Source organism: Beta vulgaris, chromosome 9, assembly GCF_026745355.1.
Source record: "Beta vulgaris subsp. vulgaris cultivar EL10 chromosome 9, EL10.2, whole genome shotgun sequence".
NCBI lineage: Eukaryota > Viridiplantae > Streptophyta > Magnoliopsida > Caryophyllales > Amaranthaceae > Beta > Beta vulgaris.
Genome location: NC_079210.1, coordinates 2268660 through 2293724, shown reverse-complemented (window position 1 = coordinate 2293724; position 25065 = coordinate 2268660). Strand labels below are relative to the sequence as shown.

General features: G+C 35.0%; 4 protein-coding genes across 8 annotated transcripts; 1 reads left to right on the top strand and 3 right to left on the bottom strand.

Moving 5' to 3' along the window:
• Positions 1 to 1230: 1230 nt before the first annotated feature.
• Positions 1231 to 4929, bottom strand: LOC104902632 (thymidylate kinase). Its single transcript, XM_010690480.4, has 6 exons — positions 4705 to 4929; positions 4213 to 4590; positions 3882 to 3993; positions 2965 to 3024; positions 2342 to 2446; positions 1231 to 1634 (listed from the first exon to the last, which is right to left on the bottom strand). Exons 1-6 carry the CDS (start codon positions 4740 to 4742, stop codon positions 1518 to 1520), a joined length of 810 nt encoding a protein of 269 aa, XP_010688782.2. The 5' UTR covers positions 4743 to 4929; the 3' UTR covers positions 1231 to 1517.
• A 3752-nt stretch (positions 4930 to 8681) lies between these two features.
• On the top strand, positions 8682 to 13078 carry LOC104902631 (disease resistance RPP13-like protein 4). 5 transcript variants are annotated; one of them, XM_010690475.4, is made up of 2 exons: positions 8682 to 8840; positions 10237 to 13078. In XM_010690475.4, exon 2 carries the CDS (start codon positions 10251 to 10253, stop codon positions 12783 to 12785), a length of 2535 nt encoding a protein of 844 aa, XP_010688777.1. In that variant the 5' UTR covers positions 8682 to 8840; positions 10237 to 10250; the 3' UTR covers positions 12786 to 13078. The 5 variants fall into 5 exon arrangements, with proteins under 5 accessions (XP_010688777.1, XP_010688776.1, XP_010688778.1 ...); XM_010690474.3 differs by having other exon boundaries at positions 8685 to 8840; positions 10232 to 13078; XM_010690476.4 differs by lacking the exon at positions 8682 to 8840 and adding an exon at positions 8880 to 8973 and having other exon boundaries at positions 10232 to 13078.
• A 1073-nt stretch (positions 13079 to 14151) lies between these two features.
• Positions 14152 to 16031, bottom strand: LOC104902630 (hypothetical protein). Its single transcript, XM_010690473.4, has 5 exons — positions 15645 to 16031; positions 15290 to 15403; positions 14714 to 14793; positions 14466 to 14590; positions 14152 to 14294 (listed from the first exon to the last, which is right to left on the bottom strand). The coding sequence occupies exons 1-5, from the start codon at positions 15695 to 15697 to the stop codon at positions 14223 to 14225; spliced, it is 444 nt and encodes a 147-aa protein (XP_010688775.3). The 5' UTR covers positions 15698 to 16031; the 3' UTR covers positions 14152 to 14222.
• Positions 16032 to 16686: 655 nt separating this feature from the next.
• LOC104902629 (hypothetical protein) lies at positions 16687 to 21388 on the bottom strand. Its single transcript, XM_010690472.3, has 4 exons — positions 21293 to 21388; positions 19360 to 19908; positions 18406 to 18904; positions 16687 to 17646 (listed from the first exon to the last, which is right to left on the bottom strand). The coding sequence occupies exons 2-3, from the start codon at positions 19885 to 19887 to the stop codon at positions 18458 to 18460; spliced, it is 975 nt and encodes a 324-aa protein (XP_010688774.2). The 5' UTR covers positions 19888 to 19908; positions 21293 to 21388; the 3' UTR covers positions 16687 to 17646; positions 18406 to 18457.
• Positions 21389 to 25065: the final 3677 nt, after the last annotated feature.

Here is a 25065-nt window from a genome sequence, read left to right as displayed (position 1 = left end):
TAAGAGTAAAAAAAACTTGTTAATAAAAGTCCAATTAAATATGAAGTTAACTTCGTAATTAAACATAAATAATAATTTATCAAAAGTGTTCAAGTTCTTTACCTCAAACTTCTTTTTTTCAGTTGTATACTAATGCCACCTTGTCAAGTGTATTTGAAAAAATTCATATAAAATTGCGGTTTGCAGTGTAGTTTTGGTTTTCAAAAATTAAAACTCAACCCAAATCGTAAACCGCGGTTTGCTTGAAATCATAACCGCAAACCAACCCAAACCGCGAGAAAACAATTTGGTGCGGTCCAAACCGTACTCTGAACAACCCCCTAGGTATGTGTGTCCGTAAATTGTAAGTTCACAAATTGATGCATTGCTCAATAAGTACAGTAAACTTATTCTTGTCGTGAAATATATTCTTGTCGTGAAACATATTCTTGGGGCGAATTTATTATTCTATTTACAATGCTAAACAAATGAGAGCAACTACAATGAAAAGCTACAAACTTGTTTGTAGCCTCGTTTGTCACATCAAATTTTCAAACTATAAACTCTCTCAAAAGAAAGCCATAAACACTTGTAATTTTGGTAAGTTCCACATGTCATGAGAAACAATTGTAAAGTTGCTATGGGGCCAACAAGCTCCAACTTATACAGTATACTTAATTGTAAGCTAGTTCTAAAAACATATCGCTACTAATGCTCTGACGGATAATTCAGTGTACAAAGGAGGTTCTTGAATCATTTTTCAACACAAGTCAAGTGACATACGTGTTGATTTGGTTCGACATCAAGTATCATCAACCTTACTAAATGGTGTGTCATTGATCATCAAGTTGATGGTAACTATTCCATGTGATACACTTCACTTCTTCACCAATTAGACACATGTTACTCATCAATCAGTGATTTACTACTTAATAACCTATCTTTATATACTGTCCTCTCTTATCTTATATGTTAAACCCTAGCTAATCTAAAAGTGTTGTCTATGCCATCATAAAAGGTCACCTGCTAGTATACAAGTATATGACCTTTTCATATGCGAGAAGGAACATGGTGTTCCTAGGAGCATTAGAAAGTATAAGTAAACCTAAGGATAAATTGCACAATCGGATAGCCGGCAATGCAATGTAGTTGGTGGGCTCGGCAGTCAGCCTCCATAATAATACGCGATCTTTCATATATTCATCGTTGCACCTTGTGATGTCTATAGATCAAACATGATAGAAGTATGCGTAGTTTTCTGCACATGAACAAGTTTAACATATCTAAAACAGTAAACAAATGTACCTTTTACAAAGTTGATAGAGTTGTAACTTCATCTATTTGTAACTTTAAGCCAGAAACAAGGGGAAAAGTGGAAACAAACATCTAAGCTAAAGAGTTCGAAATATGGTAGAACAATGACATCTAAGACTACAAGTACAGCATAATATATCTATTGACTTTAGTATACAACTTCTTCCACGCAAGGAAATAGCCAAGGGCTTGCAGTTGGACATAAACAGGCAAGCAACGCCTACCTAATGTAACCAGAGTTGAGAGAGAGGCTTTCCATTTTGACATGTCGAGACACAGTTGAGCACATGTTCTCTGAGCTGCTTCTGGACTTCTTCCATTGGCAAGCACGCGTCGATAATCTATTATCATTTAGCATCATATAAAAGTCTGGATGGTGGCGAATACGGACTTTGATGACAAGCAGAGTTAGAAGAACAGTAGCAACAAACTCATAGAAAGTAGTTAAAGGGCATGTATTAAAGGCAGATGAGATCAGGTTAGAAGATACTATCAAGAAAGTGTCATCCCAAAAACCAAATAGTCCTAATGGAAACAGAGTGTCAGTTGGCTTGCTATCACTAGACATAAATAAGAAAAGGGTATTGTCTATAAGCACTAAATTTTTCCTGTCTGTCTATTACGTTGCAGCAAAGAGATAAGACCAACAACCCACCCCCCAACCTAAAAATAAAAACAAAAAAAATATTGTATACAAAAAAAGGAGAAAATGGAGACATAATGAAGAGAGAAATGGGAGCTGCCTGTAACTTTGAACATTAATCCCACAAGATCGAATTTCAGAAACCAATGTTTAAAAGAAACGGAATTTTAGAAGAGAAAGTTAGCCTCGCAATGAAATTTTAGCCTTATTAGAATGAAATGCACAAGCATACTTCTGCAGTTGGCATAATGGGAGATATATTTAAAACTATGTCGGAACTACTTAGATGTGAAAATGGCATACAATGCAAGCTGGAGTCTATAAGAAATGACAGTACATATTACATGGGTGACAATAATTCCAAGACGGCGGCAGGATCAGGTGTATATATCTAATAAAGTATACCTGCCATGAGGAATCATGAAGAGCCTGATATTTCTCTCTCACTTTCCTCTGAAAATCAAGACGTTCGTATCTTTCACCACCATAGCCTCCTCTTTCTGCAGCTTTCTGCAATTTGAGAATTGAGAGAGATTTTAGGATATATTCTGAACCAGCAATTTAAAGATTTAATGAAATTAAACTGTTATTAGAGAATATAACACTCAGGTACTATATTTATTATGTTCAAGCACAATATTTGCCAAGTTGTATATAACCATTTTTTATTGACATGATAAGATGGATTGTACGACAGTGGTAAGATGACCATTTTTTATTGACATGATAAGATGGATTGTACGACAGTGGTAAGATGACCATTTTTTGTGTGTTTACGTATTTTACTTAATTTGTACAATCCAGGGCAACTTAAATGAAGGAACTATGATCTGATTGAATGGCCCTGTGTCTCAAAGACTGCATGTATATCTCAATTCTCATCAAACAAATGGTAGATTCTGTAAATCTCAAGGAACCCAAACAAATACAGGGTATGGTTCTTAAATCATGTCATAAGTACTTTTGATTCTATAGTCCATGTTTTTGCAGCTAATATCAAGAATTAAATCTTCATACGAAAAAAGTACCTCCGGTGAAATATCAAGATACAAGACTTTGTCCGGAGCTAGCAATCCCTTCTCTGGTGCCTGCAAAAAGAGAATTCTAGTCAGCAAGAGTGCTTTAGGGGTCTGGTTCATTGCTATGACCCTTTCGAGGTAGTCCACGTATATCACATATGAGCAGCTGAAGATGTGTTCACAATATCTGTCTAATTCTAGCTCTTCCCCATATAAGTCTTGCTTTGTCTTAACGAAATGCTTTACATGGTGCAAAAGTTACAGGATTACAAGACACATTAGAACAGCTATATGATGCATCCACAAAGATACCTAAGCCTTTTTTTACCACAAATGACTTTTCATCCCAAGCCATTTATTTCACCACTCCTCTCCGATACTTGATTAAACTTGCATTCTTCAGGTCCTCTTTTGTAGTACCAAGTTGCCAACAAATGCAAGGTAGCAAATATGTGGAAATATTACTAGATATCTTTGGTGCAGCCATACTGATCATGCAGGAAGATAATAGCTTTATATGTTTTTTAGTTGCACCATTTCATTTTTCACATATGCTGAGACGTTTCTTTGAACGTCAATATCTCTAATTGCGTAAAATTTGATATTTGAAGTCCTTGCATTGAGTCGAATCTAACAAGACCCAACTTGACTATGTTTTTTCTTATATAATGATGTGAGATAGCTTAATGAAGTTGGTTGATGAATAGTGCCACAAACAAAATGGTACAATTAAATAAATAAAAAAAGAGGAAGTATGTATTTATATAAATGCACATTGAAGCACTCTAAATTTCTAAATTCAACTACTCAAAAAGGATATATTTCCACAGATAATCATATCGAAGGATATATAGGGTGAAGATAGTAACTTAATTTATAGAAAATTAATCTGTCACTGAGACAGTATTTTGTAACAGCAAATTTACCTTACACCAATCAAAGTCAAGGCCTTTGGCTGATGAGAAAGCCACACCAGAGTACGAATAACGATCAACAATGAGAGTAATCCCTGCTTTCAACTTATCTTCCATCAACGACCTGACATCGAAAAATACAATATCAACAATTAATCAAACCTCCCACAAGTTCGATGCACGAAAAAATAGACACGGCAACAATAATTCCTCAGCCGGGTAGAACATGCCCAAAAGTTAAAATAAACAACTTCAAGAGGAACTTTTTTCAGCTAGACATTTCATCAAACATATAGAGTGCAACACCAAAAAAAGGAGGAAAAAGAAACAAAAAAGAAAGTACCTTTTCTCCCATCGATTAGCACTGAACAATAGATGAATGGTGCGATCATCCAAATTAGATTCATTGGAAAGATAAGCAGAAATCATCTTCCCAACTGCGGTATTTCGATCCGGAAACCGCCATAATTCAGCAGAATACCCAACATTTAGCAAATGAGTGAGAAGCTCGCCACATTGAGAGCTCTTTCCACTTCGATCTAACCCTTCTAATACCACCAAAGCACCTCTTGACTTGAATTCAGAATTAGGGTTTGAAATCTCATCTTTCTTCGAATGATCATTCTCCATTTTTGTAGCAGTAATTGAGCAATTCCGCTGAAATTTCAGACTGATATAACGAATTGATGTTCGTGTTGCAATTACCTGATGCGTAAAACAGCTGAAATTTTGTACAAATTTGAATTAGGGTTAGGGTTTGCAAAACACACAAAAAAAGGTGAATTCAGCACAAAAAGGAGATTACTAAATTGAAAAACAAAAATTGCAGACGAACTTTAAGAGTGGGTTGAAGAGTGGAAGAGTACGCAGCATCTGATGCTATGAATTTATGATGTGATCATACGAAATTCAAGCGGAAAACTGGGAAATGCGGAATTTTGGATAGAAAAATTGAAAATGGCGTAAAAGAAAGTTAACTTTCTTCTATGAGTTTGGGCGGGAAGAGGGTTCAAAATTACGCGCCACTCATATTTTTTTAACATCGTGAGCATTGTACATCCAATATTATTATGTTTGACTAGTTTTTATATGCACGCGATGCGTGCGAACATACGTACAAAATTATTTTTTTAGGAGATGAAAAAAATTAAATTAATTATTAATTATTTTTAATAAATTAGGAATATTTAAATTCTTGATGGTTTTCTTTTTGTAATATTTTTTATTTTTTAAATTAATTAGGTAGTTTTCTTTTTTATTTTTTCATTACAGAAAGTAGTTATAATAGAGATGTTATGAGGGTAAAATGAGATTTCTAATATTTTGGTGTCCTACCCCCTCTTCCCATATAGAATAGAGATGCATGGTACACTTGAGTATATGATGAGTGAACTCGGTGAAGAATAATTAATGGAGATCGAAAAGTTTAATACAATTTGTATCGTGCACTTGAGTTAGAGCTGGCAAAATATTACCCAACACGCCAACCCGACCCAAACCCAACCCATTAATAATGGGTTGGGTCAAATATTTGAGCCCGTTTACTTAAATGGGTCAACTTGACCCAGCCCGTTTAATTAAATGGGTTGGGTCACAACCTGATTTTGACCCACCTAACCCATTTATGAAAAAACAAGGTAAAAAAAATACCTAAGTCAATTCAGATTTCAGCCCAAAAAAATTGGGCTGAACATTTGTGTTGATTTTGAACAATATTATCATATGGTTATGTAATGACTTAATTTTAATTTGCTGCCTACTGTTATTTGCAAATAAATTATGTTGTTTTTATTTATTTTTTTCTAGAAAAAAAACGAAAAAAAAAATTAAACGGGTCGACCTGAAGGTTGACCCGTTTATCATAAGGTTGGGTTGGGTTGTAAATTTCAACCCATTTAAGTTAACAGGTCAAGTTGGGTCAAGGGGTTCTCAACCCGCCAACCTAACCTGATTTTGACCCAACCCGATCCATTGCCAGCCCTAACTTGAGTGTATGTATATGGTATTTTATATTCTCCATTTATGTGCTTGTGTGTAGAGTCTATGATGGATAAAGATATGTGGGGATGTATCATGCTCTAGATACACCTGAGTGAATAGTGGGTAAATTCGAATTATGAGTTTAGAAGGAGTCACTACTGAAATGAAGGTCTTAAAAGACGATTTTGTAGGTCGCACTAACACGGTGCATTTGAAACAAAGAGATCTATTGCTGAGGTTGGCTCGGCATTTAAAATTGTGTGTACTAACGGTTCACAAATGAAAATCTATACATATGTCCAAAACCAGTATTGAGGGGGAAATAGAGAAAGAAGGAAACAAGGGAAGATAAACTGTAGAGAATAATGTATCAAATATCTCATTGAAGGAGCAAAGGGTTATATATACAACTCAAGGGTACAATTCTAACAACCCGACAGTTCTCTTATAAAATCCCTTTTTCACATAAAATTTAAAGAATTATCAAAATACTATCGCCCGTGTGACAACGTATCAGCATATTTAAAAATTTGCAACTTAAGTTAGTTAAGTAAATAAATAGCTTTGAAAATATAAATAGCTTAGTCAATCGTAAAATCAACTCCAAAACCAAACCAAAAGTCAAACAAACTTAGAAGTCAACCACAACATATTAACCAAACAGATATAAAAACTTAGTCAATCATCAAGTCAACTCCAAAACCAAACCAAAAGTCAAACCAACTTAAAAGTCAACCACAACATATTAACCAAAATTATTTAAAATATAAAATAGTCTAAGCACAAGCGCTCCACTGTTTCCAGACACGCAATGATGCATCATCTTTAAACCTGGATTGGTTGATGCTTTATTGATCCTATACAACTGCTCACCAAATGGGTCATTACAGGATCAATAAGACACAATCATGATCGACACATATAAAACCACGTAATCAACAAAGTTGAGTACTACATTATAAATAAAATATAAAACCTAACATGATACTAATGAACATTAAATCACAATTGAATAATAAATATATAGAGTATAAACTTTTTGACTTATTTACATTGTTAATACCTCTTGGAAAATTTATTGTATTCTTTTGTTAAGGGTATAATATTGATTACAACGACATTGATGTTGAATCTAAATTTAGGTCTCAAATTATACCAATTTATAACATTAGAAAAAAATTACATTGAAAAACAAAATCCCCTATCACACATAGACATGGGCATGGGTCGGGCCTGTTCACGGGTCCGAGTCGCGAATTTAGGAAAATGGCGGACCGAGCATGAAATTTGCAAATTTTTTCCACGGCCTGACCCTTGTTTTATTTTATTTTTTATTCTTGGTAGTTTTCGACTAAAAAACAAATAGAAAGAGATTTTTGACTCCCTGGGCCATATGAGCGGGCTTATGTCGGACCTGGTCTAAAATAAAATTTCTTGATCGTGGTAGGCCCACGCCCCACGTAGCGAACAATGGACTAGGTCGGGCCGGACCCAAGCCGTGACGGACCAGGCCGATCCATGTGCTATCCCGACCCATGGCCATCTCTAATCACACTTTCCAAGAAAAAAACTTCTTAGTACATCGAAAAACACGATTCTTTTTCTATTACACTAGTTTTTTTGTAACTTTTCTCGTTTAAGTTTTAACTAAAGCCGACGATAAAATATAGTTCTGAGGTGTCACAAACTTCCAAGGATATAGTCTCGCTCATATGTGGCTCGAATTATAAGGCTCATGGCAAAAATAATGAAGCGAAATGTGGGGGAGATTGAAACGAATGTCATTGATGAAGTTCCAAAGATTCTGGAGTTTTACTTAAAATCATTTATATATTGTTGATAAATTTTTCTTTTTATTTAATTTTCTAGGTTATGTTTTTTCATTTTTAGGATTGATTAAGTTTATTTTTAAACTTCAAAATATCATAAAGGGATTGCTCTATCCGCTTTATCTCGTAAGATTTTAATGTGTTGTAGGATCATAGTCATATCCAAAAAAAATTATTAGGTTGAGGTATCTACTCTATATCAGGAAGAGGTTTTGTTATGATTTTTTCAACTTCCAATGTGGGATGACCTACCAATACACTCATTGTAACCAAGCTATAATAGTGAAATTAACTATCTAAAGATATAAAGCTAAATAGATTAACCTATAAATCCACGTTTGGCACTTCTTTTGCATGCCACTTGTCTATATTTCTAAGGAAACAAAGTAGTATTGTACAGTATAGGGAGAATACATAATTGTTATTGCCAACCACATGCAATATTTCCATACTTTATACATAATCCTTGTAAAATATTTATTTTTTATTTTTTTTTTACATCGGGAAAAGGTGCATTGATTAAATAGTATAACCTATTACTAAAACAACAACACAAAGAACAAAATAAAGCCTAAAGGAGCTTTATGAACTCTTACATGCCCTAAAAAACAGATATAAGCAAAGCTAATAAAAAGTCGCCTAAGAAGTAGCGCGCCGCTAGTTGATGAATGTGTTGGTGAAATCAAAACTCTGGTGATTGACGGATGTGGTAGGAGAAGCAAATGACGATCACAATATGAACAACGAACCAAAGGCAAGATTTGCATCTCAACGCATGAGCAAGCCCAACGAACTTCTGACGCGTGGGATAATCTAATTTCTCCTCTTTTTCCATACATGTCATTCACTTTTTAATATTTTAATGCATTTTTTAATTTTATTCTTTCATTTTCAATTTCTCTTTTATACTTTTGTATTTACTCTTTGGATCTCCGCTAAAATGAGGTGGATAAATTAAAAAGAACAGAGTGAGTACAAATAGAATTAAACTCGTTATAGAGTGAAGAGTGTTACTCCAATTGTTTATGGATACTCTTCAAAGGTTTGAATAGTCAAAAGTCAACTAATCCTCCATTTCCTAGTTCCCACTTATTTACAATGATTAATTTGAAGTCATCATCAACCTCTTATCATCATCCAACTTCAAGATTCCCTCATCACTGTAAGCTCTCTCTTTCTCTTTCTCTTTCTCTTTCTCTTTATCTCTCTCTTCTTCCATTCATAAATTATGGGTTTTTGATGAAATTGTGCCTTTGTAAAGTTAGATTATTGTTTCACCAAAAGATAAGTAAATAGTAAGTTGATTGTGTGTGGAAATGGCTGAAAAAGAGTATTATTTTTGCAGAATTTTACTGATAGTGAGATGTTCAATATGTTATAAATGTAAGCTTAGTTCATAATTTTTCCAGAGATATAACTAAAGTATGTTTAAACCATTTTCCAATTATTCCATCTTTTGTTTCTCATCAAGTAATTTTATAGTGTTGACTGTTGAAGAATTAAAAGAGACATCTAATTTGATCCTGTTACAATTCAAATTGAAGAATTTTGAAATGATTATCTTCTGTCTTTGTTGTAATGAAAATTAGTTAGTTTTTGAACTTCTACTTAACATGAATTGTCACAAGGATGAATTTGTTTCAAATGGATTTGTGTTCTTTCTATGTTTGTTTGAAAGCAGATGATGTCGTCTTTATCGGCTTAATTCTTTTTGAAGAGTATATAAATCTGCATTTTTTTCACTTTCTGCTTTCTTAGTCCTTAGGATAGTCTTAACCTTTGAGTTGTTTCTTGCAATCTTGCCAATTGCACAAATTTTGGTATTTTGGGTATATGGATTCTTTTGCACTAGGGGGAGAAGAGGCTCCAAAATAGTAAATTTCGCCATTTTGTTGAATTTGGATATTTGAGAAGAGTATGGCTTTTTGCTAAAAATTTGTCCCTTAAAGGGGATTTTTCGTAACTTCATTGTGTGTGTAGGGAGGGGATCATGTTAGAGATATATTAGGATACTAAAGATATGATAAATATCTTTAGGATAGGTTAGTAGTTAGGATATTAATTATCTTAGGGAAATATTATCTGGAGATGGTTTCCAGATAGGAGTTTCTATGTACTCCTATATATATTGTAGTCATCGTTCATTATTGAACACACCTTAATCAAATCATATTGTTTCTCTCTCCTCATAATAAACTTGTCAGATCACAACCTCGTCTCTTGCTTAGCTACCTAAAATTTGACTAAATAGAGTAATTTCTTTTGATAATCTAGGAGATCACTTTAGCCATATGATATATATCTATGAAGCTGCTGTATTAATGATTGAATCGAGAAAGAGGGAAAGATCTCTATGAGATGATACAAAGTATTGTGAGTCTGGGGTGAAGCTTTGCTCTTTTTTTTTTTTTGAGGAGATAGTTTTGGGGGTAACTTTTGATGCTTTGCCATAAGCTAATGTGAGGTTGTCTCACCCAGGATTTGCTCTTTATAGGCACCTTTTTCTGATGTTCTATCGTGTTTTTGAACTGACTAATTGTTTCATTGAATCAGGACAGTTCTGGAGTAGAATATGGTGGACGCAGTGGTCACTGTGTTTTTGGAAAAACTTTTCAATGTCCTTGTTCAGGAGGGTGGTGTTTTACTTGGTTTCAAAGATCAGTTTAAGAAGCTACAAAATGATCTCAAATACATGCAAAGCTTCTTTAAAGACGCCGAGAGGCTCAAAAGGAAAGATGAGTCTCTAAAATGCACTCTGGCCGACATGCGTGAGCTGGTATATGAAGCTGAAGACATACTTGCAGATTGCCAGCTTTTGTCAAATAGTTCTGGAAAACTTCTTGAAGACTATTCTCCTACAAAGGTTCCAGCCAAATACCAAATGGGGAAAAGAATTGGTGAAATCAATGAAAAGATCAATAGCATTAAAAATAACATCTCATCTTTTCTTGGGCCTCTTCAACCTGTCCATGGTAATGTAGAAGAAGAGGGACCACCCAGATGGAGTTCTCCCGTCTACGATCACACCCAGGTGGTTGGATTAGAACGCGATACAAGAAAACTCAAAGATTGGTTATCCCAATCAGATAGCAGTGGCATACTATCCATTGGAGTTGTGGGTATGGGTGGACTGGGGAAAACCACTGTTGCTCAAACGGTCTTTAACGACAAGGACATTGATCTTCGGTTTGAGAAGAGAATTTGGGTCTCTGTATCTCAGAAGTTTAATGAAGAGCAGATAATGAGGAGCATCTTGAGATACCTCGGAGACACTAACATTGGGGATAATCATGGTGATTTACTAAGGAGGATAAACCAATACCTTTTAGGCAAGAGGTTTCTGATTGTGTTGGACGATGTATGGAGTGAGGATACTTCATGGTGGGTGAGAATTTATGAGGGTTTACCAAAAGGAAATGGGAGTTGTATTATTGTGACCTCTAGAATCGAGGAAGTTACTAGAAAAATGAGAGTGCAGGAAGCAAGAATTCATCGGCCCCAAGTCTTGAATGAGGGTCACAGTTGGTCACTTTTCTGCAATGTAGCTTTTGCAGAAACACATGGTGAATGTACATCGACTGAACTTGAGAGCGTTGGTAAGGAGATTGTCTCCAAATGCAGAGGCCTTCCACTGGCAATCAAGGCAGTTGGAGGAATGATGCTATGCAAGCCACCATACTATCACGAGTGGAGAAGGATTGCAGATCATTTCCGGGATGAATTGGGTGTTGAAGACAACTCTGTCATGGCTTCCTTGCAGTGTAGCTATGATGAGCTCCCACCTTACTTGAAATCTTGCTTCCTCTCCCTTTCCATTTATCCTGAAGACTGTGAAATTAGTAAAGACCAATTAGTCCGATGGTGGATTGGGGAAGGGTTTGTGCCTGTGAGAAATGGTAGGCTAGCAACTGAAGCTAGTGAGGATTGCTTCTCTGGTTTAACTAATAGGTGCTTAGTTGAAGTGGTCGAGTGGGATTATAATGGAAAAATATCTACTTGCAAAGTCCATGATATGGTCCGAGATCAGGTAATCAAGATTGCAGCTGATGACGCCTTCTCTGGATTAAGTGCTGCTCATTGTCGTCATCTGGGGCTTACCACAGACATGGAGGAAAAGCAGATGGTTACGAGCAAAAAAATGCGGGCATTGGTATCCACCTCCAAAAGTGGTGAAGTGAACAAAATTGCTACATGTATTGGGAATAAGTTGTGTGATTTTCGGTACCTGCGAGTGCTGGATTTGTCGAAATCTATCTTTGGAGTGCTTCTTGCCGACCTACTGTGCAAGGTTGGCGGGTTAAAACACTTGACATGCTTCAACTTAAGCAACACCCACCCATTGACTCAAGTTCCTCAAACATTAGAGAAACTTCATAACCTTCAGATATTGGATTTAAGTTACTGTCAGAGTCTAAGATCCCTTCCTGCTTTTGTCATGACTTTCAAGAACCTAGTGGTGCTAGACGTGAGTCATTGTGGGTCCCTTGAGCTCCTGCCAAGAGGCTTGGGGATGCTATCACATCTTCAAGTGCTGTTAGGATTCAAGCCAGCTAGGCTGGAAAGCGAAGGTTCTAGAATCTCTGAGTTGAGAAACTTAAGTGATCTGAGGATACTGGAACTGCAACTGACTCGAGCTGATGAAATCGATGATGCTGAGACTGATGCCTTGACTGGCTTAAGAAAGATGCAGATTTTGACAATAAGTTGTTTTAACAGCTTTGAGAGTGATAAACTCATATCTAAACTTGAGAAAGTCTGCCCACCCTCACAGCTACACGAGTTGTCTCTTAAATTTTACCCCGGAAAAATCAGCCCAAAATGGCTTAACCCGGTTTCTCTGCCTATGCTCAGATACCTTTCACTATGCGGAGGAAACCTAAGACAGTTGAGCAGAGGTTTCTGGGGAAATGATGAAACTTCTTGGAGAATTGAGGGCTTGAAGCTGGATTCACTGTCTAATCTGAATGTAGAATGGGAGATGATTCAAGGAGTAATGCCATCCTTAAAAACCGTGCACGCTTGTTGGTCTCCCGAATTGATAGCCTTCCCAATAGAGGGAATTGGTTTCAGAGGTGGTGTATGGAAGAAGAGTGACCGGAACAACTAAATCAAAGAAAGAGAAAATAGATTTGCACTCCTCATTGCCAGGTATAGAACTCTGCAGTTTCGAACCTGTATCTTGTTAACTTTGAGATTTTATGTTGAAATATTTGTGTTTTCCCCTTTCTGATGCATTTCAGATTATCATTTTCACTGTTTTGATTTATGTTCATTTGGTTTATAGAGCAAGATCTCTTTCCTTATTGGGATATTGCATTATTGTATGCCGGAGTGCATTTTTCTCCGTATGTTAACAATGTGTATGATTGCAGTATATTCATAGAATCACCATTTCTATCATCTGTTTCTGTTTGTGTAAGCAGTTTGTATCCATTGTTTTGACCTGGCTAGCTTCATTAAGCTGCAAACAGTTGATTCTTTACCCTGCACTACGAATATGTGAGTACTGGAAGAATTAGACACAAACATGCTTCTGCAATGTTGATCAGTTTGTTTAATGTTTTGACTACTACGAATTGCGATAGATTGTTTCCACATGAGTGCTTGTGGGATATTAGAACAGGGTGTTCAAATGGTATTAAGCCCACAAAATGCTGGCAGCCTGATAGTAATGACAAAGAATACAGTAATAGGTAAAGTGATTCAGGCGGACTTGCAGAAAAAATAGATGGATATGTGGTACAAACTTCATAATACAGAATTTTCGAGTTCATTCTATCGGTTCTTAGCTCATTCAAAAGAAAACTTTTTATATTCAAGATTTCAAGCAGCAAGTAGAAAAGAGAAGATCAGAATTTCTGTAATCTGAGATTGTTGATTACTCAATTGCCTTCTTGCTAACTGTTTGTTTACCTGGAAAAGGAATGGCGTGTTCTCTACTTCTCTTCACCTTAATAAGTTTCATGATGCATGTTCAATCAGGTGTAAACATAAGGTGAAATAAGGGCGGATGGGTGCATTTAGGTCTAACAAGTTCATTTCGGATTAGTTCAGGTGGAGAAAATTAGAAAATGCACCCTAACTATGGCCATTATAGAAAGTTCTTCAAGCTATAAAGATAGTTTTCATATCATTATACAAACATTCCTAAAGTGTGGTGGTTTGAGGAAAATATTTTTCTAGAAAAGTGGTTGATCCATTGTCCTTTATTTGGTTTTAAAAGATGAAATTTGATGGTTTTTCTAGGGTAAAATTTAGTTCTATATATGAAAATTTCTTTAAGAAGGATTGCCACTTTTTCCTCCATAGTTCTAAACTTTCTCTTTATCTCATTCCATCCATCCTCTCCCTTACCCCCATTTCCAATATTCCTTCTCTCCGACTTTTTAACGAAATTAAATCACTTTCCATTGAAAATATTTCCATGCAACCAAACAAACCTTAAATTAGCTGTTAAGACGAATAACAGAAACTCGAAAACATATATACTTGGCTTGGCATAAAAGAACTTCAAAATGAGAGGATGATTTCTTCTCTTCTGTCTTCACAATTCAGTGGGAGTTTTCAACCTGGCTAGCCTCTTAATTCTATCCTTGTCATTGTTTTCCATCAGACCCTGCAAAACAGAAGAGAGTGTAGTTACTAGCATTAGCATGAGTATGAAATCTCCGATTTCCATTCGTTTAATTTCTAACCATAAACACGAATACCCCAAAAGGCAAACATATGTAAGACGATAAGACACTGTTTGGTTGGACAGAAAAGATCTTCAATGAACATATATTACCTTCCAGAAGATCTCGTCGAGGTACATACATATTCTCCCATACTTGTCAAGAAATCGGCGCTCAGATGGAGGTTTTCCACATATATCCTTAATAGATGTTGTAATGGTACTGATAACTTCTGAAACTGTAGAGAAAAAAAGAACAATGTGAGTTAATCATATCACCTCCTGTAAGCAATGTAGAGTTTATTAATCAGACAGGCAAAATTTCACAAAGATATGAAGTAGTATGCTTGCTGATGGCTTACGGGCGAGTTCATCATATGCATCCTTGCCAACAGCAAAGATGCTCACATCTCCAAATAATGTGTAAACGATATACACTGATCTGAAAATTGGCAGACATGCTAATTGATCAGTTAAAAATTAAACTTATGTCAATACTTAGTTCTGCAAGATTACAAATACAGAGTAGTAAACAATCATTGCACCAGAAAATGATATGAACAAGTATTTCCTACAAGGGAATTGTTGAACGAAGAGAATAACATGTCAACTAGACAACTACTGACATAATGATAAGGCAAGTGAGACTAGATCACTCAGATTCTTCATTTTACGTCGGGTACTCTTGTCGGAAACTCAGCTATGTGACATGGGTAAGGATACTACGCGTTTATGACACATCATTTCACCCAAAATCACGCAACTTTTTCCTTAAATAGCCGAATCAAATACTGGAACACATTCCCATATTTGAAACAAGACTAGTTTATATTACTACAAAGACACCAATCAAATCCTCACAGACTTATCAAGAAGAATAAAGAGTATAAATATTATTAATGGCCAAATAAGAAAAGATGGGAAGAGAAAGTACAAACTTGTGATGTGCAACAAAATGTTCTTCAGTTTTGACACCATTGAGATTTGTTTCCCCAAGATTAAGTAGGAAAGAACGCCAATGCAGACGTTCTTCTGATGGCACCCCATTAAATCTATCAACATAGACATTCAAGTTAGCATTTCAAATCTTAACAAGAACAAATTTTGATCGGATTTAGTCGTCACATTATTAGTTGAAAATACGACAATTTTATGTAACACTTATTTCAGATCGGAGGAAGTATTACTATACATGCTTTTATGATACTACTTACTACTGAAATATTTAGACAAATTCCTCCTGTTTAGTGAAGGGAAAAGAACTTCTCTGATGATACATGAAGAAAAATATACCTCTCAACTAATATGTTGCCTTGGGGGTTAGTGATTAGCACAGCAAGAATCATTTTGGCTGTTCTAATCTTCAAATCCAAGTTTTTCCCATGTCAATGAATATTGTCAATTTTTGTTAATGTTCTTTTACTCATTTTGGCCACAAATATTTCCTTAATATGTGGCAATACTTTCTATTGACATAGTCTCCCCTTAAGTAGCTTTTTACAAAAAAAAAAAAAACGAATTTTATCCGTCTTTTCTTAGTTCTAATAATAATTCTTCGCACTTTCTAATGCATATTTTTGATGTTAATGTCTTTTGATAAATATTTAAAAACATTATATATTTTCTTGAAGAACACCAAGAACCGGATTTTGATCATTGTTCATAACATTGAAAGGAAGAATAATTTATTGCCCCCTTTTAAGTAATAAAAATCCATAATATATCTACTTAGAATGATTTAACATTAAAATCCACTTAGAAAGATGCAAGGACATCGAAATACATTACTCGCGTCAAGCTTGAAGTGGTGGAGTTAGAGTTATGTTCGAGTATGCTATTATTAATGACATCATTTCTTTCCGTTCAAAAAAACATTAATATTATGTAACTACTTCTTAAAGCGAAATCCATAAGATAGTTCACGAGACCATGCCTTTTAGCTTCCTAATCTTACAACACATATTGCCCCAGCTAAATTGAGGTGAGCAAATTGAATTATTGATTGATAAAATAAATATTAGAGTTTGAGTCTAAACAAATTACTAGTTTTTCATATACATGAGTTTCAAGACAGCTCACGTCAAATCAGCCACAGATGATTTACGGTCAATTTACAATTGGTTTTTCCATATAAGATATCAATTTCAATTATACTCCCAAATCATACAAATTCGAGTTTGAATCGAGTAAATTCTGTTGGGTCAATTTTGTTGGCTTATCATTACCTAATTTCAATTTAAAAATAAGCAGTCTCTTATAAGACAAACTCATGCTTTAATTTAACCAAAAACAATAAACATTTAGATCAATATTCACAGGATAAATGAAGAATATCTTACCAATAGCTTAGGTATATCAATAATCAATGTTATTACAAGTTTAAAACAATAAAACAATATCAATAATTATTCATCTTTCCTGTATTGACCTATACAAAACTAAGTATATATACAAGACAAATAGCTGGATTATTATTTTATTTTTCGACATATACAACTATAAGTGTGAAATTTGATTAAATCATTTTCATTGATTCGGATATTATATTACTAAGTCAACATATTACTCCCATTCTAATCACAAATAAGGAAGTGTTTACTTGAGAATTAAGAGGTAGAATACAATCAATGTTAATTACAGTTCGTGCATTGCACAGCACTAGTTTAAAAGCTCCACAAAGTGTTTTCAAGTATAGTGTGTATTCCGCTGAGCTATCTCGAAAGCCAGAAAAGCTCTGATCTGCAGGAAGATCAACTCAACAGGATTTTTCTCAAGTAGCCTATTCTCCGAAAGTTTCGCATGAGATCCTCAACCGAGCAACTTTCGTTTATAGCAACATAAAATTGTTTGATTGACCCACAACTGCCATTGCATTTCTTTTGCTAATGCACAGACGAATAGTGACGCTGGCCTATCTCATTGATCAGTTCGCCTTTGTTCTATTGCACGGTCTCCATTCCTACAGTGATAGTTCTTCCTGAACAATCTGGATTTTCTTAGCAAGTTGCAATAACCGACTCTATCATGTATGATAAAGCTTATAGTAAATGGTCTAGCTATTAAAGAGGCTTGTCCTCACTGCACATTGAAGAAATTGCTAGTAGGCAAAGTCCACTTACCAAAAAAGTCGGAAAGCAGCAGTCAATCAACTGAAGAACCTGTTCCCATCCAGAAATACCTGAACCCCGGAAAGATATTTTTGTCTCAATTCCAGATCAAAGGTCATTGATGCTGCTGAGGGTGCCATCATCATTTTAGGCTCTGAGAAATAGATTGCTGCAACTAATCCAAAATGCTGATACAAAAAAACACAAGGAATCAAGCTAATGTTGGACTGCTCAAATACTTTTCCTTTACTAACTTCTGTAAGCTTAACAATTTTTCATGCTTGTAACTGATAGTTCACATGCTTTGTTCAAGGAGGCCCGAACATTAAAGCACATCATGTTCAGACGACTCACAAATTCCAAAAAACGGAGAAATAAATAATCACAGTGAAAGTCAGCAACCAAACTATGTTGTCATCATGGTCAGTTCATCTATGACTTGATCATAACAAAAACCAGTTGTTCTAGTCCACTAACAGAGTTATAAAAGAAGTGTTGCAATCAGAAATTCCATTTAATGATGTAAAAATAAAAAAGAAGCAATCTGTGAAACTCAATAAGCCTGACAAATTAGAGTTATTTCCTTTCCCAATTAAATTTCTTTTGCCTATTCCGATTCAATATTCTCAATTCTAGCAAAATCAGGCCTAAAAAAACATTATTAGACTGTAAATTACTCAAAGACCCCATAAAAAGGACTATAACAAATCTCATACCACTCTAATTAAAGGTTCAATGTATTTTCTACTTTGACTCGATTATTTTCATAAATATCTCTGTCCATAGCTTGTTAGGAATATGTGCGCCAGAAAGACCTCATATATATCTTTGTCCATAGCTTGTTAAGAATATGTGCACCAGAAAGACCTGAGTCTTAGACTTCTAGGCAAAACAAAAGGGGAAAAAAGATAATTAAGATTCTAGATAGTGTAAAGAGAGCAACAGACCTCGGAAGCTGGGCTTTATGTGCCGTATAATTGGTAGTCTTTCAAGCTCAGCTTACTCAACTATTCCATCCAAGAATTTTGCTACTTTGTCTTTAAGACTAAGTTTCTTCTTCATCACAGGGGCCACTTCCGTTAAAGTGTCATTTTGACTCCTTTTACTGAGCTCGTAGTCTTGTGTGATTTTCTCAGTCATAGCATCAGTCTTCCTCTCTACATTTTCTAACTTCTTTAGCCGGCGACCCAAAAGCAATTCAAGCATATCTCGAGCAGGGTCATCAGTAGTACTCATATTCATGATGCTTCCTTGGCCAGATAAAGGCTTGGTCAAGGAGGAATTTGAAGAGAGTGGCTGATCAGTGATCAATCTCTTTTCCGTCCGAGAAGTGAGAACCTTCTCTGCACCAATCTGAAAGTCTTCCCTAAGTACAGGCTTGGTCTTTGGTTCAAGTTCCAGATTCTTTGACTTTTCATACTCTTTTTCCCTGTCAGCTTTCACATACTGCAGATAAATGATATAAACATAATAACTCAGAGTTGACACCAAAATTCAAACGCGAACCTTCTATAAGATCAACAATCACATAATACAAAACCACTGTCTGAATCTGCAAGCCACTTGCCACCCACCATTTATTTTTATTTTTTCCCCTTTTTTTAGAGGGGGGGGGGGGTTAGTAATTCAAATGTAGCCAACCTTTGTACCTTACTAGCAGTTTTTATTTTATACAAACACCTTAACCTAGCAGTTGAAAGAGATTATTTCACAGATCCTCCCTACTTAAAACACAATGACCTGTTGATTACGCTGTTGTAATCCAGTGTATCCAAATGAATCAAAGGTCTAGCAAAATAATCTCTTTTCAACTGCTAGTCAGTGACTGATTTAGATTTGCGTATTGCTAAAAAAAATAACATTTCGTAAATAATTTATATGAACATCTCAAAGAACCCCACCTCTTCAGCAATGCTTACTAGATCTTCCACGGTAAGGTCATCTTCACTTGGACTGGATTCTGCTGTTACATTATGAAATTTCTTTGTTGAACTTTGTGTGTGCTTCTTCCTAGGAGCATTGTGTCGAACTCTTTTCCTCACTATACCATCAGATTTCTTCTCTATATGACTTTCAAGGAAGTCATCAACTTGATCTTCAGCAGGCTTACTTTTGCTTCTAGTTCCTTTACATGGTTTAATAAAACACGATTCATCTTCTTGTACTCTTTCACTTTGACCTTCATCAAGCTTGTTTGACTTTCTTTTTCTTGTTTTTGCTTCACATTTTTTAAGCACATTACATGTATTCTCAATCAATGGGACCCCTGTCTCATCTGCCTCAACTTTCTTCTGGGGCTCAACAGCTTTGCTATGAGGCTCTACAAAACCATTTTCGTTGGTTTCTTCTTTTCTCTCTGAACTGCTTGCTTGCTCAGTAGCAGTACATTTCATCATCCATGAAGGCAACTTCCGTCCTCTACCACTCATGTTCGAAGAAGAAATGTAAGACTGCAATAAAACTGTACAAAAACTGTAATGAACTGGATATCCGGACAATAGAATAAAAGAAGATGAAGATGATTTTTAATTGATAAAATTGGAAATTACAGAAAATAAAGATAGATTGTCAAATTTTCGAGTGACTTGACACAATCCAAAGCTAACCACTAAATTGAACTCTCAAATATATTCTTCATGATCTTTTCTCTCCCTAATCTCCTGTATTTAAAGTCTACTTGCCTTACTCCCCAACATAATAACTAGTGTTTATTACCAAAAGTGCCTCTGCCTCCCTATGCTAGTCTATTAAAAAAACAAGAGACAAACTTAAACATTCGTACCAAGTGAACGGAGGTGGCAATTCGACAGAGTCTTCTAAATATAAAATTATACGCTTAGCACGGACCTTCTTCCTCTTCGACTGAAGAGGCTAGGTAATAGCATACTTAAAACTTAAAAGCTCTATAACTATGATGAAGAACGCTTGACCTCTGATCAGCTAGTAGCAAATAGCAATCATAGTGTAAGCAATGTCCTCCTTTCACCTTTCTCACGAATAAATCTAGTCCTTACCAAGCTAGTCTAATTAATGCACTAACCCAGTCGCAACCTATACTTGAGAATAAAAATCTTTATTTGAGGAATATAGTAATCAAATGTGAACCCGTTTTATCCTAGGTAACATCTTTGGAAATACACCACCACAAAAATGCTCTGCTCAAACCTTTACAAAACTAGGACAGCAACACAGCAGCATCATTACAGCAATGTGTGAACTAAAGCCAAAAGGAGCTCATAGTATATGAGAAGAACGGGAACCCATACGACATAGCAAGCGTTCGAACCGAAACATCTTAATGCAACCAACACCCTTGTAAGTCTAAAATCTATATACACAAGTACAATGATCAGGCACCACTATGCTATGCTACCATTTCAATCAAATATTCCGCGCATTTTCAGAAAGAAGTATCTACATACCCAAATATTCTTCTTTGATTTCGATCGAATTCGATACTCCGTGTGAAGAATGCAACATCAAGTCAATTTTTTTAATTCTTGTTATAAGCCCTTAATTAACCAAGAGGGGATCCAAAAATTGATTTGATGAAACAAACAACAAGAAATGAACAAAATGTGCGCATCCACTAATTGTAACCTAAATATTCTTTATCATTTGATTCTATGAAACAAACATGAATTAAGAAGTAATACCAACAATTGGAATTTAGTTTGTAACATGTAAATTATCCCTAAAAACATAACATGAGATAAAGAAAAACATAAGTTGAATTTATGAAACAAACAATAACAATCGCATACAATCAATCCATGAATAATCAGAATCACATGAAGTAGAACAAGTAGATTCATCTTAGGGAAAAAAAGGAACCTGGAACGAGCTTTGAAGAACAATTCGAGCATCAGAATTCCGTATGTAAGTATGAACTCGAGGGTCATAAACTTGAGGGTTGGGCAGGTGTTGTATAATATCGATATGCAAATTTTGGTTTTAACTACTTTTTATATAGGACATCCGTTTCGGCCCGGTTTGGCAAATAGAGTTTAGAGTTTAGCTATTAGAGTTTAGAGTTTGTTCTTAGAGTTTTAACTTTTTGTTCAGCAGATTTGACTGCTGATTTGACAGTTTTTTTTATAAATGTGTTTGGTAAAAATTAGCTAGTTACTAAAAGCTTATTGTCATTTTTTGTGTAATATGACATTTATAGACATTTTAATAGATATGTGTAGTATTATTATTAAGGGCAAAAAGGTCATTAAACATATTTCTACCTAATCCTCTAAAGAAAAAGCTCCTAATAGGAGCTTTTCATTTTGAGAGTTTTCATTCCAAAACTCTCTTTAAAACTCTCTTTTACCAAACACCCCTTTTAGAGTTTTTGACTAGTCAAAACTCTAAAAGTGGTCCAAGCCTCTCTTTTTGCTCCAAAACTCTAATTGTCAAACACCCCCATTATTTGCAACGATTTGACATAAAGCGTGACTAGAAAATGTATAATCATTGTAAATACTCCCTCTGTCTTTTTTTATTTGCTACAAGCACTTTTTCACAAAGACCAAGGAAAAGGGTGGGGACCACTGTACAGTGGGTGTGCAGTGGGTGATTTGAAGAAAATTAATGGTGGTTAATTAAGTTGTGAAAAGGCAGATTAGAAGGCAAAAAAAAGAGTTGGCCCACAAAATTTTAAAGGTAGGCGCCACTTTTATAGAAGGAGGGATTTCATTTCCCTCCAAAATTTTTATACAAGTAGTGGAACTAAAATTATTCTGTTACAATTATACAACCAAAGGGAACTAAAATTTTCCCTCCAAAATTTAAAAGGTAGATTACATAACAGGTATTGAAATTTTCCCCAAAAATTCGAACTTAAGGGGGAATTAAATTTTCCCCCAAAAAACATGAAAAAAAATCCTATGAAACTGTGGACTATATATACACAACCACTTCTACACTTGCATTTATTATTTTCACCACTTCCATCAACATAACCAAAGAGACCAACCAGCAGCCAGCCACCACCACCATCAAAGACACCAACCAGCAGCCTAAACCACCATAAAAAGCACCGACTAGTAGCCATTTCCTTGGGGGGGGGGTTGGGTAGATTAACTCTCAGAGCAAAATCATCATAGAGTTTTATACAAGCCATTTCTGATTTCATAGCTTCACTTGAGGAAAGTGTGGAAGCTTTCTCAGCTTGAACATGTCTGGCATCCATAGCTTAGCTATGGCCCCCCTAGACAGTTCTACTGATAACACTTCAACACCATCCCCATCACCTCTTAATTCACCACCAACTTACCCAAGTTTTGATCTGAATGACCCACTGCCAGAACCAGAACCATAACCAGTACCACAACCATTACCAGAATTACAAGTTCAACCACAACAAGAGGCCTTTGATCTTAACAGAGCACCAGCAGCATCAAGTGAAGAAGAAGAAAATTACTTCACAGCAATGGAACATGGGAATGATGAAGAAGAGTTTGTGGCTGAATGGTTAGATGATGACTCAGATGTTAAGTTAAAAAAAAGAAAACACTTCATATAACATCCATAATAAAACAGTTAGTAAAAATAAAAGTTCAAGTTTAGTTAGGTTTACAAAAACTGTAGTGCAATAATGTATGTTTAGGGTTTAGGTAAATAAAAAGTTCATGTGAGGTTAAGAACAAAAAACAGGGTATCATTGTATCAAACAAATGATTGAGAAAAAAAGAAAATCAAATTGAACATTGTTTCACAAAAAATTCAATTAGATTTCATTTTTTTCTCAATCATATTTAAGACAAAATGATAATGAAGGCCAATTTCAAAAAAACACAGATCAAGGCATGATTTAAGTTCCTCTCAGGGAGTCCCCACTCATCCATATTACTCAACACATGCTATTAAAACAGAGGAAAAGTTGAAAAGAAGAGCACAAAAAATTGGTGGCAACATGAGTATACTGGTCTTAAAAGGCATAATGTCCTTAGTATAAATCATTTGACCTCATTCATCATTGAGGAACATAGTGCACCTCTCATGTAAACTTTCTATATGTCATTAAAACTAAATTGGACAGCCAAAGAAAAACCAAAATATAACACAAATGCCTCATCAATTTCTTTATACTACAATTCTATTCATTTTACCACTGATTAAATGCAAAATGGAGTAACAATTTGGATGTAACATCCTATTTCATCATAGAGGATCACACCAACACACACACAAATAAAGGCAAATGAACATATACATAACAAAATATCATATAAACAGAACTAATCAAGGCTAAAATGAACAAGTTTTAACAAATCAAGGCAAAATATCATATAAACAGAACAACTCAAGGCTAAAATGAACATGTTTTAACAGATCAAGTGAAAATATCATATAAACAGAACAACTCAAGGCTAAAATGAACAAGTTTTAACAAATGAAGGCAAAATATCATATAAACAGAACAACTCAAGGCTAAAATGAACATGTTTTAACAGATCAAGGCAAAATATCATATAAACAGAACAACTCAAGGCTTAAATGAACATGTTTTAACAAATCAAGGCAAAATATCATATAAACAAACAACTCAAGGCTAAATGAAATGTTTTAACAATCAAGGCAAAATATCATATAAACAAACAACTCAAGGCTTAAAATGAACATTTTTAACAGATCAAGTAAAATATCATATAAACAGAACAACTCAATGCTAAAATGAACATGTTTTAACAGATCAAGGCAAAATATCATATAAACAGAACAACTCAAGGCTAAAATGAACATGTTTTGACAAATCAAGGCAAAATATCATATAAACAGAACAACTCAAGGCTTAAATGAACATGTTTTAACAGATCAAGTGAAAATATCTATAAACAGAACAACTCAAGGCTAAAATGAACAAGTTTTAACAATCAAGGCAAAATATCATATAAACAGAACTAATGAAGGCTAAAATAACATTATTATCAGATCAAGGCAAAATATCATATAAACAGAACTAATGAAGGCTAAAAAACATGTTTTAACAGATCAAGTGAAAAATCTATAAACAGAACAACTCAAGGCAAAATAAACAGAAATTAAACAAATCAAGGCAAAATAAACAGAAATTAAACAAATCAAGGCAAAATAAACAAGTTTTAAACAGATCGAGGCATAAACAACATGCGTATAAACAAATCGAGGCAAAACATGAAAAAAACACAAAAACCTAAACATGCAATCTAATCAAACGCAACCCCACAGGCAAAGCAATGTTAAAAAAACTTCCTAAAATTTTAAAAACAAAGATTTAAGTTAAGGAGTGGACCGATCTGAGTCAAAATTTGAAAGGGGACTCTCCGAAACCATTTCGAGATGGTTTTTATACCAAGAGAGGTAAGCTCGCCATGATTTAAAGCCTTCCGGAGGTGGATCTTCCAATTTTCAGGTTTTTTGCCCTCAAATACACCACCAAATTGAAGATCTGGTGGTTTTCTTGAAGGCGCGCCACAAGACCAACAAAACGAACCAAAATCCAAGATTTTTTTGCAACCCTAGAATTTTTAGCCTCCGCATCTAACTCGTCCATCAAATCAAAGAGCCGTTTCTTTGATTTCGGAGTTAACTCATCCATGAAATACCCAAAATCACTCAAATACCAAAATACCAAG